The sequence below is a fragment of the Tyto alba genome, unplaced genomic scaffold (genome assembly GCF_018691265.1).
Source record: "Tyto alba isolate M040663 unplaced genomic scaffold, T.alba_DEE_v4.0 Super-Scaffold_21, whole genome shotgun sequence".
Taxonomy (NCBI): Eukaryota; Metazoa; Chordata; class Aves; order Strigiformes; family Tytonidae; genus Tyto; species Tyto alba.
The window spans coordinates 8,620,243-8,638,871 of record NW_024881295.1 but is presented as its reverse complement, the minus strand read 5'-3'; the positions used below and the strand labels follow the sequence as shown (position 1 = coordinate 8,638,871).

General features: G+C 40.5%; 1 protein-coding gene across 5 annotated transcripts in view; it reads right to left on the bottom strand.

Moving 5' to 3' along the window:
• Window positions 1-18,629, bottom strand: part of SCUBE1 (signal peptide, CUB domain and EGF like domain containing 1) — a 216,957-nt gene that overhangs the window by 7,282 nt on the left and 191,046 nt on the right. For 2 of the 5 annotated variants that reach the window (XM_032986333.2, XM_032986335.2), the window contains 10 exons: window positions 18,437-18,529; window positions 16,790-16,906; window positions 13,096-13,251; window positions 11,847-12,050; window positions 10,290-10,451; window positions 6,974-7,141; window positions 5,913-6,074; window positions 4,248-4,445; window positions 1,752-1,904; window positions 621-700 (listed from right to left, as the gene is read on the bottom strand). In XM_032986333.2, coding sequence (XP_032842224.1) covers window positions 621-700; window positions 1,752-1,904; window positions 4,248-4,445; window positions 5,913-6,074; window positions 6,974-7,141; window positions 10,290-10,451; window positions 11,847-12,050; window positions 13,096-13,251; window positions 16,790-16,906; window positions 18,437-18,529 — 1,493 coding nt within the window. The remainder of the gene's footprint in view (window positions 1-620; window positions 701-1,751; window positions 1,905-4,247; window positions 4,446-5,912; window positions 6,075-6,973; window positions 7,142-10,289; window positions 10,452-11,846; window positions 12,051-13,095; window positions 13,252-16,789; window positions 16,907-18,436; window positions 18,530-18,629) is intronic. The other 3 variants (XM_032986334.2, XM_032986338.2, XM_032986339.2) reach the window with 2 other exon arrangements.

Sequence of the window (18,629 nt, the reverse complement as noted above, 5' to 3'; positions counted from 1 at the left end):
AGCCAGGGGACCTGGCTGTTAATCAGTTCCTGCCCTTCCAAGCCACACATTTACCTGGCTGCATTTTGCCTTCTGAACAGCCTTTTTTCAGTTTTAATTAGTTGTTATAGGTGGCAGCCCAGCAGCCTTCCTCCACAATTCTCTCCAATGTGTTGCTTGTGCCTCTGGAAAACTATTTCATGGACAGCTTACAATGCTCCATTATGGTTATGTCTTGTTGAGGCAGGACAGTGATTTATGTAAATACATTTTTTAATGCACAAGAAATTCTAACTTAATGACTCATTTAAACACATGCCAGACTGAGGCTGAGGAAGGCTCTTCAAACAATAGGTTCTTCATTCTTGGGTGACTTATTTTTCTAACATACAATCATGTTAGCATACTTTTCATTTAGTTCCTGATTCAGCAAAGGACATATGCACGTGCTCAGCCCAGCTGAGCTACTGATTTGGTGCAGCTCCAAATACCAGCATAAACCTCAGAAGACAGAGAAGTTAATTTGGAGTCACACTTGAGGTTTAAATACTATGACCTTATCAGGGTAATGAAAACTATCTTGGGAAAATATTTAGTAAAAGAATTCTTGGTTAGACTCAGATAAAGCAGAATTTTCTTACCTTTAGAATTTCTTGATGATTTTCTGATGCATATAGTCGTCCATCTCGAACAATGTCTTCTATTAGCTGTTGATAATCCTCTGAAAAATAAAGATCAGTCGAGTGACTATTTGTGACATCATTTGGGAGGGTAACAGCCAGATATTAGCTAGACCTCCTCTTCAAGACAGAGCTGAGAAATTTAGTATCCAGTTAATTATTCAGTGTCTCTCAAGCTGGTGTATTCCAATCTAATCACATCAATATTCTGTACTGCTTTAGAACAATAAATTTGAATTATCCATGTAAATACTAACTTAGCCCCAGAAAACTATTCCCTCCAGATAATAATGCTTTATTGTCTGCATTCTGGAGATGAAGAAACAGGGTCAGGGATATGAAATCACTGTCAAAGGTTATATGTGAAGTCAGCAGCACAGTCAGGAACAGATCCTAATTTTCTGCCCTGGGAACAGCTCTCATTTTGATTCCTGAATTACCAGCTTAATACAGATTTTCTTGTCATCCCCAAAATCGCTCTGGTGTTTGGAAGAGATGGACTAACAGCTGCCAAAAGCATCAAAGCAAAGTCTTTGTTTCATTAAAACAGAAATCATCCCAAAGTCCAAAAGATACAGTGTAATGCATCGTTTATATGATAAGACAGACTATTTTAAAATGTGGATTTATGAAAGTGGTTACTGAAAGGATATTCCTTTTTGCATCACTGTTTTTCTCTGTTGGACTTGTGATTTTTTTCAATGCATAATTTTCAAAATTGTGTGGGTTACCAGTTGGACTTGATGAAGGGGCTTCCTAAAACGCACAGCAATTAATGGTATTCTCATTATGCATATGATAAATGCTAATTAAAAGTAGTCTGGTTGAATTCAGTGGAATAAGGATTAAGTTTAAAGAATTTTGTATAATTTGCTGTCCATCCTTGAAGTATTAGAAAAAGTAATAAGAATAAAATTGAGTATTATTTCAAAGTCTTTGCAACTGGTTTTAAAGTAGTTCACTTGACTAAAAATTAGTTACATCAAGTTTTTCCTCATTCTTCTCTCCCTGTAATCACTGCAAGAGAGACTCTGACAACAATTTTCTATAATTCAGATGTAACACAAAGATGGAAAACAATCCCATTCTCACCATCGTAAGTCACATAGGGGACCTGAAATCCTTTGCCGCTGTTTCCTTCATTAGACTTGAACTGAATCCAGAGCTTCCTTGATCTTGAGGTAAATGCAATAGGTCTCTCGTAAGTCTGACATGTTTCATACGTAGTAATTGAAGTAGGAGAAGCTAGAAGGTTAAATAAAGAAAAGTTCTTTAAAAAATAAACTTCTGCACCCTTCCTCATCTACAGCTCAGAAATGTCATGACACTTCTCAGCTGACGTATTCCCAAGAGAAGTTTTTTGTGATAGAAGGGATGTAGTCTTTTATATGTCTATAAGGAGAAGTAAATTTTTTCAGAAAGGTAATGGGAACCCCTCTGTCCCACAGCAAGAAGCTTAAGTAGACAGTGAGGTAGGTGCCAGAGATCATTTTTGACATTCATAAAATTACTATCAATATTACCTGTTTTGTGTACTACTCTAGCACTGAATTCCAGGGTTCCCATATGCTGGGCCCCGGGAGGTAAGAATGAGTCAGCGGCACCTCGGGCAGATGTGGTAACCAGCTCCTTACATGCCAGTTTGGGGAGTTCATCTGAGAGCAACAAACCACTTACCAGGAGGCAATGGCCTGGCATAGCGATCCTGACCAAAAGGCCGTTGCACACTGAGGCGTTAGTGATCCCCACAGCAGTTACCCTGGGTACGGCTCGGCGGCCTCCAGGCCTGCGTTGTGCTGCACAAACCCCGTGGCTGAGGATAAACTCAGCCCGCTCGCCGTAGCGAGAGGGACCCGCAGGCAGCTCCCACGTGGTACCAGTGATCATGGTACTGCGTGGTCTTGCCTTTGACTCAAAGTGCAGCAAGAAGTTCTCTTGAGAACACTGTTTCTGTTCAACGGTGGAAATGATAAACAGAGTTGTTTCCTTGTAAGAAAATCCTACAATAGCTCAAATGACTGAAAGGGCAAAAGCTCTTCTATGGACAAGGTCTGTCCATCGTGCTGCGTGTGGATCAGAAGCCATTTGATACCTGTGGTTCCCATCATCTGAAGGGAGGTATGATTACCTATACTATTCTCTCCTCATAATGATAGCTCTAAGAAATAGCATTTAATATGATACCTTACAGACTCTCAGTGCCTTTCTTACTGGGGTCATAATGGACCAGCACCTCCCAGTGCAAAATACCTAGTTGTAGGTTTGAAAAGAAAATGTCATTTATCTATACTGAAACAGAGCTAATAGCTGGGAACCAGAAAGACCCCCATTTGCCCCTAACATAAGTAACAGATGGAGGGTACAGGATGTCTTGAAATCATTATGAATGCATCATGAGGCTCCTCTAAGTTGAAATTAATTTCAAAAAAAAGGAAAAAATATCTTCTTAGCTAGTTCAGAAAACCCACTCCATAGCCACAGGATAATTAAGAAAAATAACAAGTGTAACTTAAAATCTGAGCTTGCTAGGGCTGATTCAACTTTCATCAATGTTAGCAAAAAGAGACCTTTTGAACTGAATGGGATTTGGATTCTTGAAGTGCAAAAAAATGGATTTAATTGTAACTGATATCAATTCTTCCACAGTAACATTAGCAGCTGACCTTGCATGACCTATGATAAATATTTGGAAGATCTACTCTTATGATGCCAAACATACAGTGATCACAAATCATGACTGTAAAAAACTGCCCTCATTTTCCAGCAGTGGTGTTGTTTTGGTACTGTTAGTGGTGCTGATGTGCCTGGCTTTACTCGCTGTTGGAATGACAGTTTGAGATTAGAAGGATGACTGATTTGTTCTGCTACAGTAAGTGTTTGGCTTTTAAAAAAAAAGTGATCTGGATATAATTTCCTTCCATCTAGTGAGCAGGTTTCTTCTTCTGATATACAGAGATGTCAACACAAGCCCTCAAGGATAAAAAGTTGTGAAAATTGTTTTAGCAAATAAAATACACTGGTTTAACAAGTAAAATATCAATATGCTGTTTTAAACAAAGTTCCATCTAAACAATCGTCTTTCAGGTTTGGTGCTTCTTGGAGATTTAGCAACAGATCACCAGAAGCTGGATGCCCACATAGGACTGAAGGAGTTGGGAAAACTTTGGATTTCTTAAGGGTGTCAGATGTACCAACCTGTGTCACTGCTCAGATCTAGCAGTAACTGCAGTGTATATATCCTTGAAAAGGATAAGTGAGAGCACGGTTTGTACAGATGACAGGAGATAGCTCTCCCAGAATAACTTAGCACAGCTTTGTTGACTTCTAGACGGGCAGTGATTTATTCCACGTGGTAACTGGGCTAGACAGAAGCCCATTAACTGCTTTTGTGATTCATCCAAGACACCTGAATAATTAATATCACTCTGTTAATTGTTATTGGTACAGTGTTCTGTTTTAACTTGCTGTGCCAGTTCATTCGACAATCCTTTTAGAAGCATTGGATAGATGAAGACAGTTGTCCCTTCAATATGAGCTTTCCACTCAGTTTGCAATAAATATTTATATAACCCATGGCTGGCAACTTACCACTTTTTCTCATGACTAAAACATCACCACATTCATCTTCAATTGGGAGAAATATCTCAGGTACGACGATGAGTATTCTCCTCTTTGGGGGTGGATTTATATTCCAAATGCATTCAACATTAGCTGGGTAGTCTCCAGGATAGTTGGGTGATTCAATGTAGCCAGTATAATCCCCAAGTTCTCCTCCACAGTGCTGGTCTGTGGAGAAGCATAATTTACCATTTGTGTTAGCTGATTAGATAATCTGAGGTGTTTTTCTAGATCTGTTAAGCAAGTCTAAACTCCTCTATGTGGCCTTAGAAACGCATACATTCTCCAGCTGCTTCTTTGTTTAGCACGGAAAGCCTTTACAGGAATACTTGATCTGCAGGGCTGTGCCAACTGATTTGCAAAACCTCAATCTCCGGTGTATAAACTGATTCAACACTTCATTCAGGCTGCTTTAACATATGATTAAGAAACGAACACAGGTAAGTAAACGTGAGCCCATTGTGGAGGTACTCACACAGTGGTTACTGCTGAGATCATGCTGACATGCAGAAGGTATTCTGGTTTAACTTCACCTGGTTTTTAACCTGATTTAGCCAATGAGAGTGATGATTCTAATAACCAACCGTATCCGGATTACAGATCCCCCTTGCTTTATCTGAGATTAAACCAGTTAATAAAGAATCACCATTGATGGATCAATTTTACTTTCTGAGTTTTCAAAACTCCTACTGAATATGCCACAGAAGCCTGATTCAGTAAGTTACTTAAGCTCGATCTCTCCTGGCCCGCTCACCCACATAAAACTAGACATATGTTTAAATATTTTGCTTAATCCAAGCCTCAAAGACTATACAAGGTCAGAAACTGGCTTGAGAACAGGGAGTATCTAAAACAGCAAAGTGACAAGGATAGTTTTATTTTATAGGAAAATCATAAAACTTCTTAAAATTCCTTACAAATATCTAATTTACTCAAATTACGTTAGAATGATGATGGGTTTCAAAGACACATGACACATCATCAGGATAAAAATTTACGACAGACTTGCACATGAATAGTTAGTTTAGATGACATTACTTAATTATAAAGATGTTCTCTTAAATTAGCATGGTAGAGATGAAAAAAATTGCTTGCCTAAAAGAATTAGTCATTCACAAAAGAACAAATAAAATTGCACTGGATTCCTTAGGGATATTTAAAATGGTAATTGAAGATAAGAGGCTGAGTACTGCAAAAAAGCCTATGAGAAGATTTCACTGTCATGAGCGATTACCTGGCAATTGCAGTATGTGTGACCATCTCTCCTAGTATTTTATAATTATTATAAAATGCCAGCTACTCTGATAGAAGATACTGTGCTCTACAGCGACATGGATGAATACGCATCACTGCAAGACAACTTACAGGGTCTGGGAAACCAACAGCTTGGCAGTTTTAACCTGTAGCTGGCATTCTGCGAAATTACATTAATGACAAAACAATCATATGCATCAAGTGGTACGTTTCTATGTTTTTTTCTCATTGTTTTCCCAACTTTTACTATTCCATCTGGCAGTAGATATATGCTAACTAGGAAATACAGAGCTGAAGTCCAGCCTGACAGATGGAACCTTCAAGTTGCAGTTCAAATCTAAAGATATGCTTCCTCTCACAGCTAATATAAATGCAACTTACTTTTGCAGTGTGTAACATTAGTGGAGCCATCAAAGTCTGTACTTGTGTTCCCAGGGCAGGTGATGCAGTAGTTTTGACCAAACTCAGGCTGGTATGTTCCCACAGGGCATCGGATACATCTGTGTGTTGTGGAGTTGTAGTAGTGTCCAGGAGAACAATGAACTGTAAGGTATGAGGTGCATTATTTTCACAAAGTAGCAATCTTCAGTGCAGAGGGAACTTTCCTCTATCCTGGACATACCTCATGATCCCCCTTTGGCAACATACTTACTAGGCCATAAAAGGCAAAAAATACACCAGCTCCCTGTATTTCCCATTTCAAAGGACCTTCTACCTAGGATTATGTTCCAAAGACTAGAGCTAAACCCTTATGAACTAGTAAAAGGTGCCACACGTGTCTCTCACTGTATTTAATATAGTGGCTCCCAATGAGTTTGTAATAAATGGAAGCTGATACATATATCTGCCTCAACACTAAAAATGCCTTTCACAACAGCAGGAGAGAGGTTTCCATTAGTGTCTGTTTGCCAGGGCCAACACATCACTATGGTAACTAGAGCAAAATGCATTTGGGCAGATTCCTCTTCAGCATTTGCCCTGGAAGTTAACATTAATGTAACACGCAACATGTTGCACGCTTACAGTTTCTGCCTATCTCATTAATAATCAATCCTTAACTTTATATAATTTCTGTAGTGTTTAGTTTTTCTAATTTGGTAAATAAAAATATACAGGACAGGAAGGCCAAAGCATTGCCTAATGCAAGTTTGTTTTATTTCTTGCCATGCAGTGGGACTGATTCACTTACCAGTTGAAGCACTGACGCTGTACCTGCCCGTGGTAAATTCCAAAGAAAACCATAAAGCCTGTTCAGTCTCCGCAATCGTGGGAAATCATTCCTAGTTTACAGATTTCCTGACCATTTAATTTAGTCACACACCATGTTTCAATATGCAGTGACTGTGTTTGTTTTGGAGCCTTTCGAAGCCCCTTGGCACTGAAGCTTACAAACAAAAGGGCAAGCAGCAGGAATATGAATTGTGGAAAAATTTGAAATGCACCTTTGGTTTCGCAGTCTTGAAAGGAAACAGCACCTTCATACTTGGTCACAAGCCCACCGCCACATGGAAAGCAGAGGGTCCTTCCTGGTTCAGGCTGGTACGTACCAAGAGGACAGACTCTACAAGGTTTAAAACCATCTGAAGAATAGTGCCCAGGAGAACACTGCCCTAGAAATTGAAAATGATCATCTATATTAGTAAGCTGACTTCTTTGGACAAAGTATAAATTAACCCACTAGTAGTTAGCAATGCTTCCTTTAACTTAAGCACGTGACACTAAGACAGCTGCAGATCAAATTCTAATCCTACCTGCTGATTTTGTATTGTTCCTGTAACCACTTCCTGAAAACACCACCAGTAAATACAACTAGTTTCTTAATAAGCTCTTTGCTACCTATGTTTTTTGTTTGCTTGTTTGTTTATTTGTTTTTAGCAAGGGCTCTATTAAGATACTGTTAGAATACTTTGTACTTTCACCAAGTCCTTCATCTGAGAATTTCAAAGCACTCTGTAGGAACAAATTAAACTTTGCACCACATCTATGAAGCAAGTAATTGTTTTTTCATATCTCCATTTTATACATATGGAAACAGATCATGGGATTTACCAGACTGGATGGGACCAGTCCAGCACCCTGTCTGTGAGAATAGCTGACACCAGCAGCTTTCCAGGTAGCTGTGAAAACTAGGGCTTGTCAGAAACTCTTCCGCCAGAAAATGGTAATTTGTGTAAAGCAAAGCACTTCGTGAATGAGTCTACTGACAGATACAAGGTAGTTTCCAAACTGGCTCTCCAGGCAATTTCTGATAGGCGTTTGCTTGGCTTGGTTTTTGCTAGCTTGAGTACTTTAATCCTTGACAACCTGCCTGAGAAACAGGATGTCAAGTTTTTCCAGATTATGGCATTAATGCATATCTTCACACTACCCCAGCCTGCGAGACCAGAACTTTGAGATGTTAAGTGTTCCCTCTGGTTGCCTAATCCCAATATTTTAATTACTGTAATTTAGCTTCCCTGAGAACTGAACAGCAGGCAGAAACAACTGGCTTGAAAACCTGAAAGTTTTGACTGCCCTAGATGGGGTTGGGGTCTTTTAAGAACCTTGATACTTCCTGGGAAATGTTGGGAGGCATCCAGTATCTTGGGTACTTGGCACTTAGGATGAACTAGAACTCCTGAGCAAAAGCAATGTTCGGGTTCTGTCCCCATGAAACTCAAACTCAGATGGACACCTGTGGGACCAGGATCTTTGGGATTTAGTTGTGCTTCCATCCCAGTTGGCTGGAACATGACTGTACAAGCTGGCTGTTGTGACACAGCCCTCAGAAATACTGATATTACTAATTTGAAGACAATTCTGCTATTGATTTTGTAGGAAAACTGATCCATCTGGTCTAGTCCAACTGGTACTGGACTTTAACATGAAGGCAGTTAATGAAGAGTGGATTTGGATCTGGATTTTAGTGTGAAAATTAAGTACTTGTGAAGTGTAGGTTACACACATCCTTTTAATGAAGTGGTGCAGTTGGGTTTTAATACTGCTAAATACCCGACGTTTTCAGCACTAATATGTCTCAGTCCTTGCCTGTACGTAACACTGAGCAACTTGCTCTCTTCTTGCTTTCTGTATTGAAATTGCCAACAAAATAGATCTCAGGTGATTTCCCTAAAAAGTGCCCCAAATGACTAGGTTTTCTAATTGCATTTTGGCCTTGTACCTACATGAATTGCATGTAAATTAAGTATCACAGCACGTTGTTCACTTGTAGCTACAACAGAGTTCTATGCAACAGGAACTTTAAATCTCTTACATACTTGTATGTGCTTCACCTGTAGGGGTGAAGATTTCGGATATAGCTTATTTGTTACTACACACGCATTACTGCTCCTGAAGATATGATGCAAAAATACTGTTGATTACAGGTGGTGAGTACATTTCTAACAAAATCAGTGTTCATCAAAATACACTGTTTCATCACATATGCTGACACATTTTATGGAGATGTGCTGATTTTGATGAAGTCTTTGACAGGGAGGTTTATGAAGTCCAAAACATATTCTCTCTTGCCACTTTCACAGAAAGAGAAAAGGGGCGAGTTAAGCAGAAAAACAGACTGTTGTGATCTGATGACAAACATTTTGAGACAGACCCACTCTGCAAAAATAATCATAAGAGCTTCTTTTTGTTGTAGTGCAGAACAATAATTCAAATTCAAGTCTTGAAACAAAACAGTCTTTTTCCTCTAGTCATTGTGCTACTTTGGTCAGTATGCTATAGTCAACCTTTATAAACTCAGATTTTATTTTGATAATCTATTCTTTTTGAATTTTGGATAAATGCAAATGAATATAACAAAGATGTACAAGCATTTTGAGAATTTCCCTGTGATAGTTGCTTCATACAGTAAATTAGCAAAATCTACCAGTTTGGACTGGAGACACTAGAGTTATTTTTTTATTCAGTGGATGGGGAAAAGTGGCAGTTTCTCAAATGACATTCATTGTGTGATCACTCTAGGTATCCCTGAAGAAAGCATGAATGTGAATTCTGTGGATGACTTTTAAAGTTACAACTTGTGTAGCAGATATGACAGATTTCTTTCAAAGTCAAATAATGTATCTGCTATAGACTAGATTTTGCTTAACTATAATGAAATAAAGAAAATAACAGTTGTGTCTTAAATCCTTATCTTGATCAAGTTGCAGTAGAAGCACAGATCTCTTCTGAAACCAGGTCTTATCATTATTATTATCTAATTTACGTATCATAAAGTTGAGTCAGAGATGCTACATCACTTGCCAAAAGCTGCAGTGAATTCAAGCAGCATTGAAACTTGCAGTCATTAGCTCCGAGCCCAGGTTACAGACCCCTGCAGCATAACTATCTCAAAATTATGATTGGTGCTGATTAGACCAGGTAAACTGCATCTCATGCAAAACATTAGATCAGCAGGTTCATTAGACTCACCAATACCAGCCCAAAGTAATTCATCCCTTTGGCTCACAATATACCTGACGAGTCCTTGCAAGTCGAAGTATGTCCAGATTCCACACCTGACTTGAAGCAGAGTGCTTTGCTTGGCTTGCTCATTTCTGTACCATAACTCACATTGCTGCAGCAGGTCCCATCTTCTTGTTGGCAATGTGAGTAGATGGAGCAAGCCAAAACATTTCTGTGTATTGCTTGTAAGTGCACAGAGATTTCTTCTGTTACCTTTACAAGACAGAAGTGTGGAATGCTCTCCCCTCTTTTAGCCTCCATGCCTTACAGGCTGTGTGGTAACACCTAATCATTTTATCATCAAATTAAACTTGCCTCCACATTCTGACACATTCCGGGCGCCTGCTACTCCCTGTCCATCGTTACTTGGGCAAGGCTCACAGGTAAGCTGACCTTCTGTGTCTTGGTATGTTCCTGGTGAGCAAGGAACGCACTGATTATGTTCTCCGCTATAAAAGGTGCCCGTGCTGCAGGTAACTGAGAAAAGAAAAGGGGAATCTACATAAGGACTTTCATTTTGATCACATTTGCCTTTGTATCATACATTTAGAGAAGATGGATCTCTCTGGCCCCAGTATTATAGTGGCAGATGTTAGTCCAGGATCCTCACCTAATGTAAAGAGGCCCATCTCCGCTGGGGTCTAGGTTAATTTACCTCAGGGCAAGGTCCTTCTATTGTTTAAGCTATTCAATGACACTGTACTGCACTGAAGTGCTTATCAGTCATATGTTGTTAATAAAGCTGATGCAGTCTTAAAACAGTATATTCCAGTTTAATTAAAACAGTGGTGCATAAGGTATGGGAAGTGATGTGAATTTTTAGTTTACATTAGGTGCATTTACATGTTGGTTTGTGGCAGATGATTACAATAACTCTGTCTCCTGATATCACTTCTAGAGATTTCTCTGAGGGCAATGTATTCTATGTAATATTTTATGTCTCTTGACACTCAACAATCCCAACTGGAAAGCATTTCAAATACAGATATGAATACAAATGCTTTTCTTGCTGCAACAGGGCACATAACCGCATTAAACATTTTTCTCTGCTGGATATAGGTAGTTAAAATGTATGGGTTTCTAGACATTGATAGCCACAGTCTTCCAGTATAGTTTCTAAATCACTGTTCCAGTATGATGGAAACAGCCTCATTAGAGGCACCTATCAAAGCTGCACTTAACTATTTCTTTTTGCTTGTAAATCACTCGGTATCTAAAAGAAGCTGGGAAAAAGATAGGCTGATTTTGAAAAGATGACTTTAAGTGATTAGAAAGCTTGCAGTGCTGAGAACTGTCATTAACAGGCATGCGCTAGCCCCTTACCCCCCATGTAAAGCACTAGAGTCTGATAACCTGGGAAAAGCCTTAAAAATATTAGGTATTTTACATAAAATTAAAATAGATTTCTATAGATTCTTTTTCTTATTGGACCTCTTGAGTGTTAAGTATAAATACAGGCATGGGTCATGGATGATTTGGTGGTGAGGAGAGTGAGAGAGGTAATATAAAATTAAATATACGGCATCTAGGCAAACACCATATTATTGTTTTACAGAATTGTAATTATGTTTTCATAAGATGCTGGGAGCAGCTGGAAACTAACTGCCAACAATCCCTTGTGGCAGGTCTTGATACATACCAGCTGACAGCATGGGAATGTATGCATTTATATGTTTCCTTTGTTTTCCTGCAATCATTTAATGAACTCCCTTCCAAGTCTTATGAACTGTCAGTGGTCCATGCACATATGCTGAGTAATATCGATCTAAATTGTCTGTTATCTCACAGATTTCCTGCCTGTCTCACTAGGGACAAGTTAATTTTGGATTGCTTGTTTTGCGGGATATGGCTGAATAGAATGTTAGGACTTACCACATTTTCCATCCTGCAGCACTTGCCCTGTACTGCAAGCTTCATGCCCTTCAGTAGCTTTAGCTGGCTTCTGAGCCACTTCATATTCTGTCCCAGAAAACTGAATGTAAAATTGCTGTTTATTAATAGATTTCCTCAATGTTTTGATTGCAGTTTGCAGCTTCTGCTCCATCCTTTTCCGAACACAGTCAATGTTACAGGTGTCTAGATGGGAAATGATAACAAAACTAGAAGCAATTGAGATTCATGTTTAGAAAGAGGTGCTTAACAAGAAACTTAGCCTGCATCGCACTATGACACCTCTGTTTGCTCCACTGTCTTCTCCATATAAATTGTAGAAGCAGCTCACTGTATTCAAAATCAGGCCTTTTAAAGCAACAAGGTAGTACACCATGGTCCATCAAACTGAGTTTCGTGACCTATAAGTGCACACTGAGTGCTGATATCTTATCTATAGCATTAAGAAATCTGGTTATACTGAGTGAGCTGGGAGAGGGCTGCAGAAAGCATCAATACCACTGCATTGTACTTCCAGATATGTGTTCAATCTACCACCACTAATGTTTCTGAATTTTCTCTGCCTGTGCTTTACCCAGCTGATTAGGAATTACTCCCACTTCCCTGACCAAAATACCTGGGTGACACAAAGAAAGGTGTTTTATGGCGTGATTACTGGCTAGTGAGGCACCCCTCAGGGTTGAGAAACCTGCCTTTGAGGACTGATGTGTTTATAGAATTCAGCCCACGTTTTCTTTGGCTGGATTTTATAGCATAATATTCCATCTCATGAATAACTTGAAGCAATTCTTTTTCTTCCTGAAGTTTGTTATGAAAACATGAATTTTCCAAATGTGTGATAAAAATGTTTGATTCTCAGACTGAAGTTTCAGCAACTTACATTTCGGAGGATATTTTTATCATCGTTGTTGCAGAACTTCTACCTAATCCTTACAGTCTCTGTGCATCAATTAGCACTTCTGCTGTTTAAAGAAATCAGACTAAATTAAAGTACATGACTTAAGGCTTCGAGGGAATTTTGCTGCAGGTTCAATCTTTGTTCCTTTGGCTTAATTTCCTACCCAATTCCATTCAATTAAATCTCTGAAAATTTGAGTTTGGAAAGGCCGTTGAATGAGGCTTGTGCTAAAAGGTTTGCATGGCAGTCTGATGAAATAAAATCAAAGAGATTCTAACAACACACTGAGGAACTGAATTCTGGTTTCTCTCCACAGACAGATCTTTCACAAACCTGAGACTTCTTCTGACTTCATCTCCACTTCAAACTCTGCAGTGATATGGGATACTTCTTTTGATGGTGACTTGCGGCCTCGGCGTTTTTTCTTGGAGGAATCGCACTTGAGATTCACAAAGGTCACCTGGCAGTTGTCTGTACAAGGGAATTGACCTACTTTGCATAAGAGAAGCAACACAGAAAAGAAATCAAGTAGCAAAGTAGCAAGTGACAGGCTAGTACGCGATATCTCAGCTGGGTTATCATGAATGCAGTGACAGGCTTCGTAATGTTTCACATGTCTTGTTAGACACCTCCTTCTCTGTGCAATTTTGGGTTTGCTCATCTTGCTAGTGAGTGCAGGAGGCAAAAATACAGTGTGATGATGCTCAGCTGCACAGTGGTACCTCTAACACCTATAATTGCCTGTCTTTTCTGCATAAGGATTAGAAAGCTCTTCACAGAAATTAGGGAAGATCAGCAACGCTATATACAGTCATTTGATGGTTAAACAAAGCATGAGCATCAATTTTCAAAAATTCATGAGAGCGGCAGGCCTAGGCCTCTAGAAAGCTACCAGCTGGTATTCCTTCTCTTTCAGCAATGACAATCACCGGATTCAAATGTTTTAAAAGCCTTTGATTGGGAGGTTATGAAAACATATTGGAAGGCTTTATCTGAGAGGAAATCATAGAATCATTTAGGTTGGAAAAGGCCTTTAAGATCAAGTCCAACCCTAAATCTACCATTGTAAGTCCATCACTAAACCATGTCCCTAAGTGCCATGTCTACATGTCTTTTAAATACCTTGACGGATGGAGACTCAACCACCTCCCTGGGCAGCCTGTTCCAGTGCTTGACAACCCTTCTGGTGAAGAATTTTTTCCTAGTATCTCATCTAAACCTCCCCTGGTGCAACTTGAGGCAGTTTCCTCTTGTCTTATCACAAGCCAGAAGAACTGAATGCCCTCATCAATTATGTGTAACCACTGAGGAGAAAGGCCACAGTCTGTTAGGACAAATCACGTAAGTGTCCTCTCCCTATATAAGGAAATCTATGTGAAAAACATCCTTTTTGTGATAGGTGACTGACCTTCCAGGTCAGGGAGAAATTTCTAGCACTCAAGCCACCAGAAGGATTCCATTCCAAGTGTGTGGTTGTATGATACAATCTTACTGTTAGACCCAGAAGTTCAGATGACATAACAAACACAAAGCTAAGCAAACAAAAGACAAGGAAATGCATGCAAGAAATACATTCCCATGGTGACTGTATAGACCAAAAATATCAACTTCTATGACTTTAAAAATGAGTCTAATAATCACATCTTATTAAAAGAAGACAACATATACAGACAAGGTAAGCAGCATGACAACTGAGCCTTGTTTTAAGCCAATGCTTGGAAAACTAGAGAGATAAATCTCTAGATTGAAGGGTAAAGAAAAATATGAGTCTAAATTTTAAAAATAAAGTCTTTAAACCATTAGCAATTGTTTAGGATATCTATTTTTATTCTTCTCTGTTTAGGTCTCATATATGACTCCTTACTATCGAAAGTGGTGGTAAGACAGATTCACAACAGAGAATATGTCACCAGTTGATGTTTGCTGTAAGATGCTAAGTTGCTTTAAGCAACAATATGAGCTGTTGTAATTACAACAATACTGTGTACTAAAATCTGGAAAAATTAGAGTGAATATTAAATTGTAATGAACTGCAAATATTTTAAGCTGTGGAAATGCACAATAATAACACCCAAACATTCTTTAATTGTCCCTGTCACAATATCAAGGGGATGGAGGACAAGAAATGTTATGAAGATCTGTTAAATACATACCACTTTTAAAATCTCTTTTTTGTTCAACTTTAAAAGTCAAGTTCAAAACTAGTAATAATAAAACCCCATACCTAGTTATACTGATTTTTTAAAACATTTGATTACTTTGATTCAGCCTGACACAAACTTTTTGTTAATTTCAGATTTTTGGTCGTCATGTCTAAATATTCTATATTTTTTCTAACACCGTAATTACTCACTCCAGCATAGCAAAATATCTAAAGCTGTGTAACATCAGATTTTGATTATAACTTTCCCACTTAGGGGTTGTCTTTGCTGCTGCAATGGAATACTAATCCAGCATAAAGCAAGTAAGTAACAGTTTTTGTTTTCTTTTTATAGACTTCATCTCGGAATATTAAACCAAACCAAACTGACACTGTTTCATGTAATTTTGTCTCAGGATATTTCTGACATTATCAACGCCAGAAAAAGTATTAGCTTAATTCCAAGCTCACGTACTTTTGAACAAAAATATTTCAAAGCAAGTGGTGACAAAAGTGCTGGTGGATAAGGGAAGAGCAACTGATGTCATCTACCTGGACTTGTGCAAAGCATCTGACACTGTCCCACACAACATCCTTGTCTCTAAATTGGAGAGACATGGATTTGGTGGATGGACCACTCAGTGGATAAGGAATTATCTGGATGGTGTCACTCAGAGTTGCGGTCAACGGCTCAATGTCCAAGTGGAGGGGGGTGACAAGTGCCGTTCCTCAGGGGTCAGTACTGGGCCCAGCGCTGTTTAACCCCTTTGTCGGTGACACGGACAGGGGGATCGAGCGCACCCTCAGCAAGTTTGCCGACGACACCGAGCTGTGTGGTGCGGTCGACACGCTGGGGGGCAGGGATGGCATCCAGAGGGACCTGGGCAGGCTGGAGAGGGGGGCCCGTGTGAACTGCACGAAGTTCAACAGGGCCAAGTGCAAGGTCCTGCCCACGGGTCGGGGCAATCCCCAGCACAAATCCAGGCTGGGCCATAAGAGGATTGAGAGCAGCCCTGCGGAGAAGGACCTGGGGGTGTTGGTGGGTGGAAAACTGACTGTGAGCCAGCAATGTGCGCTCCCAGCCCAGAAAGCCAACTGTGTCCTGGGCTGCATCGAGAGAAGTGTGGCCGGCAGGGCGAGGGAGGGGATTCTCCCCCTCTGCTCTGCTCTCGTGAGACCCCACGTGCAGCACCAGGTCCAGCTCTGGGGTCCCCAGTATAAGAAGGACATAGACCTGCTCAAGTGGGCCCAGAGGAGGCCGTGAAGATGCTCAGGGGGCTGGAGCAGCTCCCGTGTGAGGCCGGGCTGAGAGAGTTGGGGTTGTGCAGCCTGGAGAAGAGAAGGCTCCGGGGAGACCTTATAGCGGCCTGCCAGTGCTTAAAGGGGGCTACAGGAAAGGTGGGGAGGGACTCTTTATCAGGGGGTGTAGTGATAGGATAAGGAGTAACAGTTTTAAACTGAAAGAAGGTAGATTCAGATTAAGTATAAGGAAGAAATTGTTTAATGTGAGGGTGGTGAGATACTGGCCCAGGGTGCCCAGAGAAGCTGTGGCTGCCCCCTCCCTGGAAGGGTTCAAGGCCAGGTTAGTCAGGGCTTTGAGCAACCTGGTCTAGTGGAAGGTGTTCCTGCCCGTGGCAGGGGGGTTGGAACTAGATGGTCTTTAAGGCTCCTTCCAACCCAACCCATTCTATGATTTCAGCTCTATTAGAACCAAACCTGAGGCACTGCTAAACTAGAGTGTGAACTCTGGCCTGAACTTAAATTTAGATTGAAATATGAAAACCATTAGTTTTTTTCCATCTGCAGTGTGAAAACAAAATATGCAAACAAGCAAGCAAACAAACAAAAAATCAGAATGCTATTTATATGTTAGAAGAAACCACGTACCTAAACCAGCTTGCTTCCCAGAGTCTTTTGTTTTTTCTTTGCTGCGAGGCCGTAAATGGCACTTTGCATCTTTAATTTTAAAACGAGCTTTCTGCTTGATTGGAGGGGCTAATGAATCTGTTGATGTAAAGTAAAAAAGCTATCAATTGGCAGCAGATGAAATGAAGTCTAAAACTTATTTTTAAAAACAGACTCAAAAGTCTTTTTGCAACATAGAAAAGAGACAGCCCAAGAGCTCTATACCTTGTACAAGAGGATCCATTTCCATGAGTTCATTTTTTTGCATAAGCACTTACTCTTGAGCCCATAAAGATCAATGAATTTGCTAGTATCACACATGCTCTGCACGTATGTTTCCCCTCCAGCAGGCCTACACATCTTGGTGGAATTTGGGCAACTTTGTCTCTCACTATGAAAAAGGTTAATTCCTACCTTTTTTTTCTCACTCTGCCTGACTTCCCATGTTACTTGGCTGTAATTCTGCTCTTGCTAATGCTAACCAGGAATAAGATAAATTTAGTGAAGCTACACTGTTAGCATTTGAAAACAATCCAAAGGAAGTGTTTTTATTTGACTGCAGTCTATGGCTTGCAAGCTTTATTCTTCAGCTTTAAATCCAAGCCAATTATGTCTTGTTACTTTAAAGGCTGTTATACAGCCAGGCACTGCTTAGGAAATGTAGCTGCTGGCTGATTCCCTCCCAAAGTCCATGGTGGAAAAGGCTGGGCCTGGCCCATCACGGGACAGCTGCTGCGGGCTGCCCACGGGACCCAGAGCAGGTAGAGGGTGGTCGCAGGTAAGTGCCGCAACGTGGGTCCCTCTTTCCTTGGGAGGGCCTTGCTGAACCAGGACTACAGAGGTAGCCTGCCCCTGTGCCACAGGCAGACACATCTGCATTGTACCTCCTAACACAGTCCAAATATGTAAGAAATACGTGGTTAGAAAAGTGGCAAATTGGAGAGAAGTAGAGCAGGTAATGATACGTAAAGTGGGTTGAGACTTCCCACTGCTGGATGCTGTTTCAGCTGCTTCTAATTTTGCCAGACTTCAACCATTTTGGGCTGAACTGTTTTTTAATGATGAGTATCAACTTTAAGACACACTTTTAAATGTCTCTGCAAAAGTAATCCAGCCATTTCTGAGAACAAAGTGAATGAAACAAGGTATGGGCTCATAAAACCTTTTTATTGGGAATCCCCAGTAGGAGGATCTGTGCTTCTGAGGAAAGACTTCGCAGGTGAGGGCTGGGACCCACTGTAGCCTTCTGCTCTTCTGATACTGATGGGTCCCTCTGACTCGCTTCCAAGTCTGGGAAGAAATGCCATTTTGATACGCTCACTATTGCCTTGCTGGACTATGGGAAATAAATTATTCTAAATATTTGTTCTTACTGAATATATCTCAAACCTCCACTGCTCCTATACTGACCTATCAACACATTGCCACGCTTGAGGGCAGCTAAGCACACTCCAGCCCTCAAGGAAAGGTGGCAGAAAAACGAGTGTGTGCACGATGAAACAGAGGCTACCGTGATTCTGGCCTTGTGTAACTAGAGAGGTGTATGTCTTGCAACTCCCAAATGGTCTGGGGGACCTTCACCACCTACCTCCTAGATGCCAAGGCCCGGGTGAGCAGGAGAGCACCTACCTGCACAGCTGGGCAGGGTGGCGTTGCGTTTCTGCAGGGCCTTGCCTTGCTGGGCAGGAACTCCACAGCTCAGCGTGTAGCTGTTCTCCGAATCTGCAGGGCAGAACACAGTCAGCACATGTGGCAACAGCCTCCTCACAAAGCATCTGCTCTCCTTGTCACCCCCAGCAGTAATGTTCAGTGCTTCAACAAA